This window comes from Sarcophilus harrisii, chromosome 1, assembly GCF_902635505.1.
Source record: "Sarcophilus harrisii chromosome 1, mSarHar1.11, whole genome shotgun sequence".
Taxonomy (NCBI): domain Eukaryota; kingdom Metazoa; phylum Chordata; class Mammalia; order Dasyuromorphia; family Dasyuridae; genus Sarcophilus; species Sarcophilus harrisii.
Window position 1 is genome coordinate 188,525,561 of NC_045426.1, and position 19,484 is coordinate 188,545,044.

Genomic DNA, 19,484 nt, shown 5'->3' on the forward strand with positions numbered 1-19,484 from the left:
GTTTAGTCTATTCAAATGCTTCATTTCCTCTTGAAGTCTCTATCCCAGACCTACTTAAGGAAACAAAAGTTTTCAAATAGCTCTCCATGGATCTTGAAAAACTCTAACATACCCCAAGGTTTTACAGCCTTCAAAGCAATTATGCAGTGATTGGCTCCAGTTACAAGTCAAAAGGAAGGTGAGAATGAAGAAGAGCAGGACAAGAGTGATTAGGGTGATATACTGATACTCTTCCCTAATTTGGTTGCCAAGAACTTTCAGAATTTAGCATCCTACAAGTTTTATTTAAGAAAAAAAAAAGATAAATCACATGTTTCTGTGAATATTTTCATATGTTGAAAAAGTAGCACAGAACAAAACATTTTAAAAAATATATTCAGTTTATATTAACTTTTAAAATCATCTCACTGGAGGATGCCACCATTTTCTGGAGTTCTTCCACTAGCTCTAAAAACTGGGAATTATCAGATAAAAAGGGTCAACATCACAGACCAATGTGTTGGACACTGTTGGGCAGTGTGTTTTAAAGCTACACAGCAGTTGGATAAAACATCGTTTTGATTTTCCTCCGTTTTGTCTTTGCTCTAATAACATCAGAGGATATGCAGACAGGACCACTGAAGAAAAGATCACTTTAATTTGCCATCATCAAAACCCATAAGAATTAATTAGTGTACGTGCATTCCAGACACGGTATCAGACGTTAGCAGTTTCAAAATTTGCTGATAGGAGCACATAATGTATGATTCCAATTGATTTTTTTTTTTTTTTTTTTTTACCCAACTAGGTCTTATGACATTTGAGGTGTGCTTCATTATGTCATCAAATAATACAGATATTTCTATTGTAGCAATATTTTAATGACAAAATATTAAAAGTATCCATCAAAACTATCTTCATTAAGAGTATAAATGGAACTTTCACTTAGATAATGGACCTTTTTACAATTATAAACTCAACATGCTATAATGTAATATTTGAATTAAAATTATCAGAAAAATCTTGATTTATTTTAGTTCTGGTATGTCACAGTGTTGTAAAGATCTCATCTGGATCTGATTACAGAGCAATTGAAATTTTAGAGAAGATCCTCAAAAAGCAAGTGCAGATCTAAAAATACTATTGGATCAAGAAGAGAAAATCTTTCATTCCAACTCTTCACTTTTCAGTCAGAGCCCTATTCTTTAATCCTAAATATACTAAAAGAATAGTGCTAGCCTGATATAGTCCTATAAAAGGAAAAGAATTGGGTGCACAGATTAATCTTTTTGATGCCATTCAAAAATCCTGTCTCAAAAAAGTCAGAGGCATCTGTTCCATAAAATTTTGTTCAAAACAAACTATTTCTTTTAGGATTAAAAACTTCCAACAAGGTGAAGTTTAAAAAGTGAAACTCCAGTGCATAACCTAAATTAGAATTTAATTAAACATATTATATCTAAAAAATTATATCTAAACATGAGAAAATGGGAAACAAAAATGCATATGTACACATATATATAAATATATATATGTGTCCCAAGAATTATTCATTTGTTTTGATTTACATTTCAAACTTTCTCTTTTCATTACTTCTCCATCCAGACTTGATTGAAATTTTATTTATTTTCAAGTCCATAGTTGTTCTAATAGAATAAAGTGGGTTTAGAAATCGATAGATCTTCAGCCAGTTTTCTCTAGTCTCTTAAAGAAAAACAAATTTTAATGTTTTTAGAGGGTCTAGTTTACACTTACAAATCTATATAACTGTAAAGCATTTGTGCTATTAACTTAAAGTTTAGGATTCATCCCCAAAGTAAAATCAATAACATGTTGTCAGAGATATTTAAAGTAATTATGTGTGAAGAAAAATCTACCTCCAGTTTTGTTTATAAAAAAGTTTGCTGTCCAAAAGAAAAAAAAAGTTAAATATGTTATATAGATGTATGCACACACACATTATGTACATATACATACATACATATACATACATATATATATATATATATATATATTTCTTTTTTTCCAAAGCAGCAGAAAATACTGCAGGCAATAGGACCACGAAGAAATTGTTAAGCTCTGCCATCAACTCAGTGCAGGGCTATGTCAGGGCAATTAGAGCTGCACCATGCTGCACTGTGCAGTACCGCTGTCAGCCTTAATCTGCGCACTGATGGGCAGCACGAAATCCAAGCTACAGCCCACAGGAAGCACAACCAGTGAACCCATATTGCTTTGACAGTTGCACTCATCTAGAAATAATGCAAAACGCTATTTAGATGTATACATCACGACCCTGTGCTCTGGGAAGAAAACAATCTAATGAGGGGCTGGGAGTCTGCCTGCCGAAAATAAGCAGTTAAGGAACGCCTGTGTGAGCTCGCGGGTGTGTTTGCGGGTGTACGTGGTTGTATGCACGGATGTATGTGGTTGTGTCCTTTCTTCTTAAATCTCTTCGTGTTTTATCCTGTGGGAGCGCCGAGTTAGAGCTGCTTTGAGTGAACTGTTCTTTGCTTCTGAAGCTTCAGTAAAGAATTTGAAAATAGATGGGAGACTCTTCCACGAAGTAAGCTCGTGACGTTCAGTACCTGCAAGAGACAAAGATTTTGGTTACGGTCAGTTCCTTGGGTATGAATTTACAAAGAAAGAGAAAGAAAAAAAAAATTTTTTTTAAGCCATCAACGCGTGGCGGAGGGGCGGGGAGAGGACTCTGGGAACAGCAGCCCCAGCGCTGGTGGCGGGCTGGCAAGTGAGCCCACCCCAGAAGAAGCGACGTGTTCGTTCTCCCGGTGCCCAGCGGGTTACATATTTAGGGCCAAAGCTGCGCGGAGTTGCCTCCCCCTAATCCTTGCCAGCAGCTGGGAGCCCCCATCTCCCCTCCCCCAGCTACTGGCCGAAGAGCAGGCCTTCCCGGGGTAGGCACCTCCCTCCTCACCCGCCCCTTCCCAACTGCCCGCCCTGTCACAGGAGGGGAGAACACCAGGAAAGGAAGGTCAGGATTTCTGAACACCGACGAAATTCTACATACTACAGCGTACAGCAAACCACCCATTTGGTATGAGAGTAGGTGAAGAAGGATTGAACCTTCAAAGCCGAGACCAGCTCCACACCCACAAAAAACACAAATTCCTGAAGATTCGGTCAATTGGATCTCCTGGGGAGAAGTTACAGTTTCTACCAAAATTAGGGGCTTGAAGAGACCAATGAGGAGGAGCCTGGGGAGGCTGTTTAGGACTGGGCAAGGAGGAGGGGAGAAGGACCTGCCACACCCGAGGGCGGCTCCTTGTGCTGCAGCAGTTCCGGATACTTCGGTCTGCCCGCCCCTCAGTCAATTCGTCCTCAGGTCCACCCTCCAAGGGTAGGCCCCCGACTTCACCTTAATCCTCCAGACCCTGCTCGGAGGTGGCTCGAGGATGGAGGCAGGACAGTCCTTCACCCTGATCCACCCCCTAAGGCCAATCAAGCGGCTAGGCGGGAAGGAAAACTCCCTGGCTGCTTGAAAATATTTCATCTCACCTCAGGCTCCAAAGCCGCCTCCGCTGGGTACAGGTTTCTCTGGCAGACGGGAACTAGACTCCCTCCGCCCTTCCTAAAGCACCAGAGGTATTCCCGTACTTCCCAAGAAGGAGAAAAACGACAATTCTCGCTTGTTTTGGGGGGGGGGGTGTGTGAAAAAAAGACTGTTCTCGCCTGTCTCCGAGTTCGGCTACTGAAAGGACTCCCACTCGAATTATCTCTATTCTCTTTTGCACTAAGTACGGACTTTATAGGAAAGAAAGCCGGACGAAGAACTGGCTCTACAGGAGCCCACACCTCGGTCTGTACTGTTACTGAATCGACAACTTATTCACAGGGTCAAGTTTTCATTAAGTTGTTTCCCAACCCGCCACTAAACCAACTCGTTTCTCTTTTCTTTCATTTCTCTCTCTCACCTTTTTTTTTCCTTCTTTCTTCCTTCCTTCCTTCCTTCCTTCCTTCCTTCCTTCCTTCCTTCCTTCCTTCCTTCCTTCCTTCCTCCCTCCCTCCCTTCCCCCTCCCTCCCTTCCTCCCTTCACCTCCCTCCCTTCCTTCCTCCCTTCACCTCCCTCCCTTCCTCCTCCTCTTCCTTTTCCTCTTTCCTCAATTTAGGAAATCTATATTTGTCGGGACTTAAGGGTTTTTTTACTTTTTAATTTTTTATTTCAACTCCCTCTTCTTTTTGTCTTTAAATGAAGTACAATCATATTATGAATACTTTTTTTCAAATCATGTGCACCATGAGCCACACATAGGCAAGAAATATCTAGGAAAGGGAAGTATTTTATCAAGATAATCGCCTGATAAAATTCAAGTAATTTTGATGGATTACATAATTTACCTACATCACCTTAGCATAAATCCCATAACTACTTGGGAAATTTCTTTTATTAAAATAATAAAAATAATTTAAAACACTTTCTCATAGAGATAATGAGTGAATGCCTTTGAAAGAGTTTAAATCTCTTCCGAGATAACCCAATTATTCAGAGATGCTGCCTGGAAGTCTCCAGATTCAGAGCTTCTGTTTGATACTTTAACATTGTTAATGATAATTCTTTAGTCTGTAATAGTAGGTCATTGCTATGGTTACTCTACAATGGTGCAACACTTTGCTTTCCCTTCAGCTATTCGCTGAGACCCGGTAACCACATTTGTTGCCTAGCAACAGTTTTGTGACAGTATCACAATCTGGGAGTTACAACAATAAGGATGTGATGGCTTCGGTTGGCCACAAAGCAGAAAGCTACAGTCTGTGTATATGACTTAGCTGTGGGAGTTAGGCCCTATTGTAATAAGTATAGAGCCAAAAACCTTAACTTTTCACTGTTACCTACATAAATGTTTTTATAACTTACCACTTCTGGACCCTTCCCTTAATGAAATTGAACTGAAACTGAGAACTTCTTACAACTCCCAGATAACTTCAAAAAATATTTACCAATACTAGAATATATACTAATCCAGAGACAAGGACCTTTCTGGCTTTACCGTCTCATTTTGGGCAAATCTTTAAGTGTCAAGGGGTGGAAGGCCACTAAATTAAGGATACTTATCCAGGCAAATCCAGATGTACCTGTTTGAATTTGGGTGAACTAGAAATAAATCATTATTTTGTCTGACTTTTTTCTATCGTATATGAAAATTGAACTGAACACTTTTATTTTGCTTGAAATTTTTCCTACTATATCTGAAAATTGAACTGATCAGAATCTTTCTCTGGTATATGTAATGATTACAGAACATATAAAAATGGATTTTCCTATAATATGTCAATTTTAGCACTATTTAGCAGACAGGCTTTCCCCAAACCAAGGCAGTTCTGTATTTGCTTAATTTTAACACAGGACATAACCAGACGAGTCTGGTTTCTGGATTGGTCTACAAATATCTATGTCTCTATGTCTATATTTCTATAGCACTCATCATCTTAGCGCCATTCATGTTACACATTGTTTCAGACAACTGAACAATTAACTTCTGTTCTAGGCCTTGATTTAGATGAATACATACTACAATAGCAGCTACTAATTGCATTTACCATATTAAAAGATTTTAAAATCTATTATATTTTTTTCCTCTTTGTGAAAACCCATTCTTAAATTAGTAGGGGGGGGGGGAGAGAGAGGAGAGATCCCAAACACAATAAGTTAAAGAAAATAGATGTTAATTGTCTTCTTCCTTTCCTATTTCTTTTCTCTTAGTCACATTTGGCATTTTTTCCCTATAATGATCATACTCACACCCACTAGTGTTATCAAGACTATGATCAATTTGTGAGCTTTCTTAGAGCTATCCTTCTGTACCTCCTCCCCTTGAAAACCAATTCAAGCTTTGAATCTAGAGGGACCTAACAAGTCAATGGTCTAAAGCAATTTTAACCCCCTCTTTATTTTTCCTTTCCCAGTGACAATCTTTCTGAAGAATGGACAATTTCCCTGATGATAAGATCACTACAAAGGTTGTTTAGTTTGAGGTTATGATAACTCTTTGCTTGATTAGTATTGTGCTGAAAAGACAAGCCCCTTACATAGCTGAGTGTCTGCTCTGGACCTCAATGTTTACTTTTGCAATTTAAGGGTATAAAGAATGAGAATTTCTGTTTCTGTTAGAGACAGGAAATTGCTAGGAGTAAGAGGAAATATTGAGTCTAGAAGTGACACTGAATTATAGCAAGTATAGGCTGATTCTCATTAATGGAATAATAACATGAAGATGTATAGAGGGAATGGAGAAAGTTGTTTCTTTTCACTTTTTTGGCATTGGCTTTTTATATAGCATAAGATTAAATATCTATAGGAATTGCACATGCACATGTTTCAAGAACATATATCTTTTTAAACCATGTTAGAAAATGGAGGCAGAAGTTGAGCAAAAATATTTATATATTAAATACCATAAAGGCAGGAAAATAAAAGACTTTTTGAATTGACAAGAAAATTTTAAAACAAAATATGAATCTGCTATTGGAAATAATAAATGAAAAAAATTTAGATCAGTTTTCCAGAATAATTGAAGAAATTAGCAACCAAAATTTAAATTTTCTCAAAAATATCTAAATATCATATTTTGAAATTCAAAAATATTCCCTAACTGGGTAATGATATAAGGTAGAATGTTCAAACTAATCAAAAGACCGGTAACTTACGAATATAGAGCAACGATATATGAGATAAGTGGAAAACCTTGTCTATTATCAATTAACTGAGAAAACATAAACTGAAAATCAGGAGAGCTAATTATTGTTCCATCACTATCTTATTCACACCCATTAATAGCTTCTTTTTTTAAAGACTAATATTACTCCCCACTTACCCACCTGATATTTCCCTTGATTCCAATGGGCCTCCCACTTAGGAGGAAAAGAAGGGTTCTTTCACCATGCATAGATACCTTCTGAGCCCTCTGTTATCTTCCTTTATCCTTTCAGGTTGACATTTGGACTGACAATGATCTGCCTTCTTGTTTCACAGTTAATCTATAATATCAGATTAGTAACCCAATAATCTATGAAAAACTGTTTCTTTAAAAATTTAATGAACACAGACAACTAAAACAACTCACTATAACTATTGCTTTCTTCTTTCTACCCATGATTATAAATGAGACAAAAAAGTTTTTTATTTTGCTTTACTCTTTAAATAGTACTCTTTGGTAAAGGTATATGACAGATATATCACAATATAATAAACAGTAAAACAAAAAAAATAAAAATGAGGAAGAAAAAAAGGAATGCAACTTCACTTGATCAATTTGGATTTTGTCCCTTTTAGTCTTTCATTTGTTTATTTAAATTAATTATCCACCCTTAGAACAATTTTGAATTCACAAAAGAATAAAACATAAATATTTATTAATTTGAAGAAAAAAAGGTTTGTTTTTTTTAAGCCCCAGATACTAAGTAAATATATAGCAATTTTAAAATTCCAATCTATGGGATTTGTGGAGGCCAAAATTCATGATTTTTGTCTCTTCTGTCTTATTTGCTGTTAGGATGAATAAAATCAGGAATTAGATGAAATTTGGTAGTAATGGGGTATATTTCTGCTTTCAGGAGAGTGCTGTGGAACTTAGCCTAGCTTCACAATAGGTATCCATTGTTTCACGTCTTCTGTGCTCTAGCAGTATCTTGATAGTTCCTTTTCTGTATAGTAGAGCCTCTAGCAGTTCTTACCCCTCTAGTCCATATCAAGGAAGCAATAGCTACTCAATTCTATGCAAAAAGCTGGTCAATTTGCAAGAATATTTAATGTAACTAGAATTTATTGAGTTTCTATTTTTTGGCTAATTCTGATTTAAATATGTTATGGTTTAAAATATATTTTAAATGTTCTGGTTTAAAATATCAAAAGTGTGTGTGGGGGAAAGGGAGAACACCTACATGGCCCTGAAGTCAGGAGAACTTGAATTTAAATTTGGCCTCAAATGTGTGATATACAGTATTTTGTTCTGGTGGAATTATTTAATTCACATATGTCATTATCAATAATTTTTATAAAATTACAGAGTAAAAAATATTATTTTCAAAATATCTTCTGCAAAATAAATAGATAGCTTTGACTATTTAGACAGCTATTCGAACAAGAAGTTAATATATATACTTTCACTGGCTTCCCTCTCCCCCCTGCCTGGAATTCTCTCTGTCCTCTGCCTCTTTGGCTTCCTTTAAAAATCTGTGCAAAAATTGCATTTTCTACAAGAAGACTTTGTATATTGCTTTAATACTAATTATTACCCTTTGACAATTATTTCCAATGATGGAGCTATCTCCTTTGATGATTATTTCCAATTTATACAGTATATGCTTTGTTTATACCCAGTTCTTTTCATATTGTCCTCTCATTAGATTGTGAACTCCTTGAAAGGAAGGACTGTCTTTTGACTTTCTTATACCTCCAAGTACAGTGCCCTGACCCCCAGGTGGTGCTTAATAAATGCTAGTTTACAGACGGACTCTCCAGGAGTGTTAGTAGGTACTGGGATATAAAGAATGAAACAACTCCTACTAATCATTATTACACACATTGTAAAAAGGAGTTATATATAGAAATAAATGCAGCACAAATATAAAGTTAATAACTAAATAGATTTATACATGCAAAGTAGTTAAATACAAAACAAAGTAATTTGGGAACAAGGGCGCTAGTAGTTTGGGGATCAGGAAAAGTTTTATGGTAAAGATGGTTCCTGGGCTGCATAAAATAACGGGACTATATGAAGCTCAATTTCTTGAGATATGGAATAACTGGGATAGGGGACTTGTTACTATAGCATTTTTTTCTTTTTTTCTTTCTTTTTTTTTTTTTTTTTTTTTTTTTTTTTTTGCTGAGGCAATTAAGGCTAAGTGACTTGCCCAGAGTCATACAGTTAAGATGTGGTAAGTGTCTGAAGCCAGATTTGAACTCAGGACCTCCTGACTTCAGGGTTGGTGCTCTACCCACTGCACTGCCTAGCTGCCCCTACAGCATTTCTTTTGTTTTGCTGAGATTAAAGTTTAACAGAAATATTCTTCACTGACTGCAATTCACTTCTTACTGCAAATGGGGCAGTAGGGTAAATATCGTGCTATAACACTGAAGACTATGGGAATGGGTTAGAGCAAAAATCTTCATTTTCTTTATATAAAGGGTAAAGTTCAGATATCCTTGGAGATAAAGCACTTTGTTTACTGGCTTATACAAACAAATTTGTATTCTACAATAGATATTAACTAATGGATATGAAAAAAATATAGAGGTGAGGTGATCCAGATGCTTCTGCTGGTAAACAATACTAGGTTGCCATCAGGTTCCAAAACATTATATGGACTCTTTAATAAGACCTGTAATTACTTAAAAGAGTAATAATTCTTAACAATCCATGGAGGGGGGGGGGGGGAAATGAATTAAAAATGCTATTTTCTAAACCAAGGATTCTTAACTCTTTTTGTTTCATGGTCCCCTTTGGCAGTATGGTAAAGTGTCTGAACCCCTGTTAGGAATACTTTAAATTGAATAAAATACCACCCTTTTCCCTGATAAAATCTAAGAACCCTCAGCTTAAACTATGATATATAGTTGAATGACTAGTTCCTTAAATTAGTACATCAATATATGTATCTGAGGTGAGCAATGCAGATGAAAAATAAGTTGACCCAGAATTGAATGGGGGGGGGGGGGAATACGTGGTGGATTGCACTCAGCAAGCTGTCTTGCTTTTTGATGATCTGAAACTTCTCAAAAACTAGTTTTTATGCATGTTCCACAAATGATGCTTCTTGACTGTGAATTTTAGGATATCATAATCTATGAAGAATCGAAATTGCAGGTGAATAAAGATTAGTGGAAAAATATGTGGTATGTGAAAATAAGCTGAAAAAAATTTCCAGTAATCACTTATGCTGAAGAAGTGGTGTAACAGATATTCCTTAAAGAAGTGTTCATGAAAAGGGTTTGCACTGGTCAAGCATGGAGAATGAAGGATAGCAGATGGACAACTAACGTATTCTACAAAATGTAAAAAGACCTAGAAGAAGGGCTCTAACATACTGGGGGTAGATTCTCTGATGATAAACTTTGAGAAAATATGGACAAAATAACACAGAAGGCATAGATACTTTGTGGGTTTTTACATTTGCAGCAATGGAAGAAAATATATTTAATGAGATCTCAGATCCAATGAAATATTGAAATAAAAGTTAATCTTTTCAGGTTTTAAAAATTTCAAAAAGTTGTGTATGTTGGGTATATCAGCACCTCAACCTGGCTTGTAATAGTCAAAAGAAATAGCATTTCCTCCCTACCTTGATCATCCCAATGAGCTTAAGTGATTATCCCATTAGCAGTTAGTTGAAGAACAGGGAAATATGCTATCTTTTAGTCCACTTGTGTAAAAATGTGTCTTATTTATCACATAAATTAAATTTGGTTTAACTATCATGAGGAATGTGTAGAATGTTAGGATTTTCAGAGTCAAATTCTTTGTCTTGTCTTATCTATTTAGAGATACAGACAATATAGATATATAGACACATCTAAATATATATACATATTTGTATGTAAACAAACACACACACATATATACATATATATTCACATATACACATGCATATGCACGCCTGATGAATATAGTTTCCTCATTAGAAATTCTATATACCATTTAAAAATCTAGTTTAAAAAACAAATAGAAAATAACTTATCCCAATGTCTTCAATATTTACAAGGAATTTAATATTTAAAGGAATTTAACATTGCAATACTAAATTTTTCAAGTGTCTACGTTATTTCAAAATAATACAAACTAGTTGGGTTTTTTTGTTTTGTTTTGTTTGTTTGTTTTTTGGGGGGGGGGTCCTCCCTAGCACCTAGTATAGGACCTTGTATAAAGTACCTTTCTTAACCCTTCTATTTAAGTGCCCTTCTGGGCGCCACCCTCAAGGCCATACTGACTTGAAATGTATGAGTCATTGTGGAATCTTCATTCTCTCTCATTCCCTATATCCAACCTGTTACCAAGGCCTGTCAGTTTCATGCCCTTTTTTCTCCTCTGATACTGCCACTACTCTATCACTCTTGCCCTCAGCCCCCAATGCCTGGATTATTACAATAGTCTGTTCTATGTCTTCTCGTGTTTTTGTTCACTCCTCCATTCAGTCATCAAAGTGATTCCTAAAGCACAAGTCCAACTATGTCATCTTCCTACTCACCAAATTCTAGTGGCACTGTCTGACCTCCAGGATCAAATACAAAATCTTTTTGGTGTTCAAAGCCTTTCACACTCTCCTCCCTCTGCAACACACATCCATTTGCACTTTTCTTAGACTTTATACTCTCCAAGTTTCTATTAGGTGACACTGGCCTCTTTCCTGTTTCTCAAACAAGACACCCTCTCCAAACTCCTAGGATTCTCTCTGGCTGTGCCCCATACCTTTTACTAACTTCCTTGACTTTCTTTGAGTCCCACTTAAAATTCTATCTTTTATAGAAAGCCTTTTCCAATCCTTAATTTTAGTGTCTTCCCTTTGCTAACTTTTTCTTATTTGTTCTCTTTAGCTTGTCTGTATATCTGTCTGCTTATTTTTTGCTCCTTTAGAGAGGGAGCTTCTCCAGGGCAGGGATTGTCTTTTTTTTTGTATGTTCAATACTCACTGTGATCAAAGTAGATAAAATCTTAATCAATGTTTATTGACTCAACTCACTACAACTTTTTCTTTCCCTCCCTCCCTCCCTCCCTCCTTCCTTCCTTTCTTCCTTCTTTCCTTCCTTTTGTTAGAGGTTCAATGACTTTTTTTTGATCTGAGACCTGGTAGTATCACAAAGTATTCTCTCAGGTATAACTAATCCAACTTCTGAAATCTGCTTTACTGCTTATTTACCCCCACTCCCTAAGAAGCAATTAACCCTACACTACATTATCCATTTACTCAATTTGACAATGTTTTGAAAATAAAAAGCTTCAATATGAAAAAAAAAGTTGGACGTTATGAGGACTACAGGATCATAGATTTAGAGTTAAAAAGGGTTGAAGCCCTTTCATAAAGGGGACTTTTTATATCCCAAAGCCCTCATTTTATAAGGCCTAGAGAGGCTAAATGGCTTGTTCAGGTTTTCACAGCTAGTGACTAAAGACTGTCCTGGACTAAGTTCGGTTCCTAAATTCAGTACTCAACTGTGGCGCCTCTTTAATTTTGTAAATGACACAAAGATATATAATTTACTCTACAAATTTATTCTGTTACAATTGTGAATTTGCCTTCAATTAGCAATAATTAATTAAATACTGCTATGTGTGGGTACAATGCTAGGTGATATGGATATGAAGACAAAAGTGAAATAGTTCTTCCTTGTTAGGAGTTTCCATTTATCAAGGAAAACAACATGGGCACATAAGAGATTAAGCACAAAATAAAGACAAGGTAATAAAAAGAGGATGGAAAGAGGTCAATAGCACTTGGGGGAGATTTCAGGAAAAACACTGTACAAACGATACTGTAGGAGTTGCCTCTTGAAATAAACAAGGGATTCTGTGCAGTTGATATGAGGAGGAAGTGCTTTTCAGGAATGGGAGAGAATTAATACAAAATCATAAAAATGGGAGAAGTTGTGCCATGTGTGAGAAACAGAGAAAATTTGCTTGGATTACAGAGGGGAAAAAAAAAGGTAGTAATTTATAATGAATCTGAAAAAGCTAGATTTGAGCCAAACTGTGAGGGTTTTAATAACCAAATAAAGGAATTTATAGTTTGTCCCAGTAGCAATAGAAAGACTTTGCAGTTTCATCAGCATAAGAGTGACATAGATCTCAAGGAAAATCATTTTGGCAACTATGTGGATGCTAGGGTGTAGTGGGGAAGACACGAGGCAGAAAGATCAATTAGGAGGCTATTAATGATTGTGAGTTTATGAAGCAATTTTGGGGGGAGACATTTATGATGTTACTTAAAAACTGTCATGAAACTTGTGGAAAAAGCATTCTAGATCTACTAAAAATATTAGAGCCCTTAAGTTTCCTGGTCACTGGGTACATTGTCAGGAGCCAGATTTGAGGGAACTAACTAAGCAACCTAAATATCTGAGAATTTGCCTAAATTAAGAAAGACATAAATTATAAATAGAATACTTATAAATGAAAGTTACATCATTTCCCCAGAAAGTAATAGCATTAAATGTAATAATAAGAATTAATAAATAAAACTAGATAAAATTGAAGAGCAAATAACCGAACAAATCATTAAGACTAATATATAGTCTCTTCTGTTTTGAACCAATTTCTTAAGAATATGTTTCCTTTAAAAATCTTAGCTTTGTCAGCCACTGTCATTCAGTCTTGGGCTCTCTGTCATGAACTTTCTTTGTCATCTCTTGACAGGGCTCTGACAACTTCCAGAATGTAAGTTTTGCCCCTAATATTCTGATTTCTTTTCAACTTAGTTAAGGCTACATTAACTTAATGAGGCTAGAAATTTTCTCTTTTTGTTATAATCAACCTCCAGTTCAGAGTTGTTCGTACTGTCTGATACTGCTGTAATCTTCCTTCTAGATCCTTCCAACTTATCTCTTCCTTCAGCATCCCCATACCCCTTCCTCTGTTGCAAAATGTTATTTCTTTATAAAGGGCTAGAACTATTAAAGGATCTGGAACCTTTTTATACTACATACTCATGTATATATTAGAACATACTTTACATAATGCAAATAGCATCAGTTTTTAGTTATAATAAAGTTTTGAGGAGGTTGTATCACAAAATATCTTAAGTCCCTACTTGATTGCTGTTGAAAAACAAACTGCTTAAAAGACTTTAAGTATCTAGCAAATGCTTCTCATGTAGCAAGTACTAATGTTAGTTGAATGTTTGTTGCATGAGAGCAATTAATTCAGTAGTGCTAGCTATTTCAATATCAGAAGTACCAGTGACTACGAGGCATTTGTAGCAGATTAAAATAATGAAGCCCTAATATAGGAGCCAATTCATAACAAAAATATAACGAAACTATGAATAGTTAAATTATTACTACAAAGGGGGTATGATAATTATTTACAATAATAATCTTTAGTACTCATATGTTACTTTTCATCCTCAGAACACTTAATAAGGCTTTTTCTTAAAAGCTTTTCAGTAATTACCTAGATTGATACAGCTTGAAATCTTCAATAAAAGCCTAAGGTAATCACTTAGGGGAATAAAAATCACTGATTTCTGTTGGGTTTATACTTGGTTTGGGGAGTGCAAATATGTAGGATGCTTAGGTTATTTAGGTCTTGGCAGGAATTCCTTGTTCTCTTAAAGATGTCAGGTTTAGCAAGTTAAGCGACTTGCCCAATATCTTTCCCTCCTCTACCCATTTTTTGCCAATTCTGCATCATTTTTTAGAACATCTGAATAATGTGAAAGATACCATAACTCATAAATCAATTCTGTGGTAATAAAAGTTCCTTTTTCCATTAAAAGTTTTGAAAACAAAGATAAAGAAACCTTGACTCAGATTTTGCATTCACCTGGAAAACAAGTTGCTTAAAATACCCATTGTATTCATAGAATAATATGGCAGGTGATAGGGTGTGGGAGTGGTTGTATTTCCTAATAGAACAAATATAAAACTTCATATAGTCTGGTAAGCACCTCTTTTAAAAAAAAAAACTACCTACAAGATTAATATGAAATACGAATTGTCATTGGCCTAACTATTGTAGGATACAAATTCCTCTTCATGGGTACCTATACTCTTTAAGTTGTCCATAGAAAATAACAATTGCCATAGTACTCTATACAACTAATGCTTAATCAAATGCTTTTTGATGATGGTAACTGATAACACAGGGACATAAAATTTGGGGATTTTTTAAAAGTTGTTTCATTTGCTTGACTCTTTGTGACTCCATTTGGGCTTCTTGCCAAACATACTGAAGTAGTTTGCCATTTCCTTCTCCAGGTCATTTTACAGATAAGGAAACTGAGGTAAAAAGGGTGAAGTGCCTAGAGCCACAAAACTAGTGTCTTAGAGCAGATTTTAACTTAGGAAAATGAGTCTTCCTAACTCTAGGCTTACACTCTACACTGTATCAATTGCATTTTGTTTTGTTTTTCTGATAGTCTGTCAAGTTTTATTGTATGAACTAAATAGAGGAGTACTATGTACAGAGGAGATAAAGGAGAATTATTCTTGGTTTCCTCCTCTTTGGACAAAGACTTGATGATCTCCTCTTTCTTAGCCTGTATACATTCTTCTTAAAGCTTTTGAATTTCCTTAGTTTTGGACCTTTGAGCTTCAGTCTGGTCTGCTAGGAGCTTCTTCGAACCTTGTCTTCCTTCAGTTTATGAATGTGCTCACTGAGGAGCTGCTTATTTTTGAACACATCTCCCTCCACCTTCAAGTACAGGGTGTACATATGACAGTAAAAAAAAAAAAAAAAAAAAAAAAAAATATATATATATATATATATATATATATATATATGTATGTATATATACCCCAGGCAATTGGGGTTAAGTGACTTTCCCAGGGTCACTTAGCTAGGAAGTGTTAAGAGTCTTAGGTCAGATTTGAACTCAGGTCCTCTTGACTTCAGGGCTGGTACTCTAAATACAGCACCCCTTAGCTGCCCCTGGAAGTAACATCTTGATTTACAATATATTTGGAGTAAATGACCCAGAATTCTCATTCACTTTATCCAGGTCATTTTTTTTTCTTCCATTTCCCCCTCATTATTTTGATACATAAAGTGATCAATAACCTTACAGATTAAGATCACAATTCTAAGAAACATGTCTACTTTTTTTCTCAGCATTATTTGTCCCTGGCACTGATTCAATTCCAGGGGTCCTCAAACTTTTAAAATAGGGGGCCAGTTCACTGTCCCTCGGACTGTTGGAGGGCCGGACTATAGTAAAAACAAAAACTTTGTTTTGTGGGCCTTTAAATAAAGAAACTTCATAGCCCTGAGTGAGGAGGGTAAATGTCCTCAGCTGCTGTATCTGGCCCAGAGGCCGTAGTTTGAGGACCCCTGAATTAAACTAACCAACTAACATCTTTATTATTGTGTGAAGCAGCATCTTCATTTTATATTGTATCTGGTAGATGAGTCTTTGCTCTAACCTGACCAAGGCAGTTTTTGACCAAGAAATTTGACAGGAATGAAAGTCAAATGGAGGAAAGTCATAAGGTTAATGCTTCTAGCTCTAGGTAGTCAGGCAAAAGATCTCTCTTGAACATAAGGTTTGTGTATAATTGTTCCAATGCAATTTTTATAGTACAATAAGCTTGTAATAAACCTTAACACAGAGGGTAATATTTGGTCATTAATGTAATTCAGAATTCTCCTGGTACAAATAAGCATTCAGAAAGATGAAAACTGGTACCCCATGACTCTTGATGAAAAAACTAAATGGTAAAAACTTTATTGCCTATACTTAAAAAGAAAATATAGTTATGTTTAAAAGTTTAGCATGACAAAACTTGAGCACATTGTAGTGTGTTTTACAAATGAATTATACAGCAAAGTTGGTTGTAACTGTGAATTTTCAACTTAAATTTTATATATTTACATACCATATAGTATAACAATTAAATTTACTCTAGTTCTTCAAATCTAGTTACAATTACATTATAAATAGCCCAACCAAGCATAGAAGTTGTAGTAAGTTAGAAAAATTAGTCACTGACAACTTCACTTCTTGCTATATAGCAAACTATGCATTAGGATAAAATTGTTGCAAAAAATTGTTTCATTAAAATCTTCAGTGTGCATGAAAAATTGTATTACTTTATAGCTCATAGTAGTGCTATGATCAAAATAATATATTTTAAATTTTATTTTTTATGTATTACTATGTATTTGATCCTCACCAAATTATATAGGAAGATCAAATAAAATTATTAGGTATAAAACTTCATTATCTTGTGTTAAACATATATACACATAAAAATTAGACTGGCCTATTCAAGATGACATTTTTCAAATTGAGAATGTTTATATTTATACAAGGAGAAATATTGACAAATTAAATTTTCCTTTTAAAATCTGTACAACCCAGTCATTGTATTAACATTCCCATGTACTGCCAACTTTTCCTTCCAGATCCTTTCTTCTTTAAGAGATATCTCATGAGAACTTTTAAGCAAAGCAGTGAAGTTTTAAGTAAGAAAGATTCCTTAATTTTAAAATCTTAGAAATATTGACATGCTTTATCACAATGTCAAATTTGGTAACATGTATATACAATTTAGTTGGAGGTATTTTTGCAAGCTATTCTTCCCATATTCAAAACTCAGCTGTGAAATCAAAAAGGACTTTGCTAATTATGCCATACATTGCAATAAAAAATTCTCTTAAACCAATTTTTTTCTGTATCTTTTCTTACACATAGCACCAGAATTAATTTTATGGGACTCATTTTTTTGGTGGAAAATAACAACAATAATAATAACTTACATTTATAATAGAAAGAAAATGCAGACTTTTTTCTTTTACCTAAATATCAAGATCTAAAATTCTGCTTATTTAAAAAAAAATTGTTGGTATCTTATAGACTAAGCAACTTAGTATAAGAAAACAGTTACATATTGATATATGAAAATCTGGCTTGAACATTTTCTAAGGATGTAAACCAAGATTTAATGATTTAATTTAAGATTTAATGATTATTTACTTTTATTTTCAGCTATTTCCATAGGTGTTTTTGTTGTTATTTACCTCAAAACAATTAAACAATGGCAAAATATAAGAATGTAGCATTCTGCCACTAGGCTCAGTTGAACACCAACTAGGGTGTAGAAATCATACAAAAATATATATATATACCTGTCTGACCCATTTCATTAATTATTTTGAGGAGGGTTGCAGAGCAGAATTGTTTAGTTCTGGTTTTCATTTCATTTCACTTCACTTTGAAAAACTTGGACAGAACTTCTAGAAACACATTATACTTACCATAGATTTCATTAAAATAATGACATAACCACCCATGAAACTTTAAGCAAGTAAATTCATTTAACTTTTTGCAGGTTGTTATGGGCCAGAATTCTGTACTTGAAACAAGGATTCTTACAAGTTGCTAACTCAGTGGAATTGATAAGACATTGGTTATCTAGTTTAGCACAGTGATTAATAGTTCTCTAGTTCTGTATGATTGATTTAATCTTACAACAAGTAATAGTGAGATAATGATTGGTTTATGCTCAGTATACTCCAAATGATCTAATTATAATAGAGCATATAAACTGGGACAAACTCAGCCAGGATCAGACAGGGAGAAGACAGGGGACTGGAGGTGGGAACTCAAGCTCTCAGAGCCAAGGAGAGACATTGTGGTGGCTGGCCTGTCCTCCTGCTCGCCCCAATGAGACCAAGGCCTATCTGAAGGGCCTCAAGAAAGTTAATCCGACTCCCAGCAAGGAGACAATAAAGAATTTGGACTTTTAACACCAGGGTATTCTTGTAGTGATTACTCTACTGAAACGAAGGCTGTTCCAAGACCTCTGGAAAACCAACCAGAACACTACAGAAGGTTTCTGATTCTTTTGCTAATAGAAGGGCTGGATAAGACAACTTTTGATATGTACTCCACATCTAAAGATATATTTCTACTATCCTACTAAAGAAGATTGGCTTCTTTATGGTGCTGGATTTTTGTGAAATGGACTCAGCCTAAGCCTATATCTATTATGTGGTTCCTAACAATTTTTCAAACTCAGATTTGTGAACACATTACTGTAATAAAGTCCATTTGGAAATAGAGAAATATCTGGGGTTTATTTTCTGAATTTGGTACATTTTTGGCAGACTGGACTGGATGTTTTAGAACTGCAGGAAGGTCAGTTTGTGTATAGAAGAAAGTATATATTATATTATGATGGAATATGTTTCAGAAAGGATAAATTGGGACAACTTGTGAGAGAAATTAGAAGAGAAAGGACATAAATTTCTGTTGAATCAAAAAGTTAATGCATTGGGGTTACTTTGAGTTGGGGGGGGTTCTTAAATTTTTTCTACTCATGAGCCCTTTTTGCTCAAGAAATTTTTATGTAGTCCTGGGTATATAGGTGTATAAAATAGGTATACAAATCAAATATTTACTGATTATAAATAATAACATATGTATAAATATTATTATTTATATATTATATGTATATTTTATATAATAAATCCCCACATTGAGTTATAAGACTCCATATGGGGTCATGAGCAGTTTAAGAAGCTGGGAACCTTTCCAACTTTACAATTAGATGAGTCAATGAACCTGAGTTTAAATCTTCATTCTACTACTCCTTGGCTGTATAATTTTGGGAAAATAACCACACCGTGCCTCAAATTTTTCACCTATAAAATGAGGGGACTAGATTGGATAATTTTTAAAGTCCATTTTCTAGCTTTAAAGCCTACAGTTCTAGATATCTCAGGTTCCTAACTGATTACTTGATACAATGAAGTAATGATTAAAGTACCTTAAAATTGAGCTTAGAACTCTAGCTTTGGCCTTGGGGATTTCTTTTTTTATATTATTTAGTCATGTT

At 34.9% G+C, this 19,484-nt stretch overlaps 1 protein-coding gene across 3 annotated transcripts in view; it reads right to left on the reverse strand.

Annotated features, from left to right (window-relative positions):
* Nucleotides 1-1,951: 1,951 nt before the first annotated feature.
* The window catches only part of FAM172A (family with sequence similarity 172 member A), a 501,056-nt gene continuing 483,523 nt past the window's right edge, over nucleotides 1,952-19,484 (reverse strand). For all 3 annotated transcript variants that reach the window (XM_031967600.1, XM_031967592.1, XM_031967603.1), the window contains one exon: nucleotides 1,952-2,567. In XM_031967600.1, coding sequence (XP_031823460.1) covers nucleotides 2,463-2,567 — 105 coding nt within the window. In that variant the 3' untranslated portion in view covers nucleotides 1,952-2,462. The remainder of the gene's footprint in view (nucleotides 2,568-19,484) is intronic.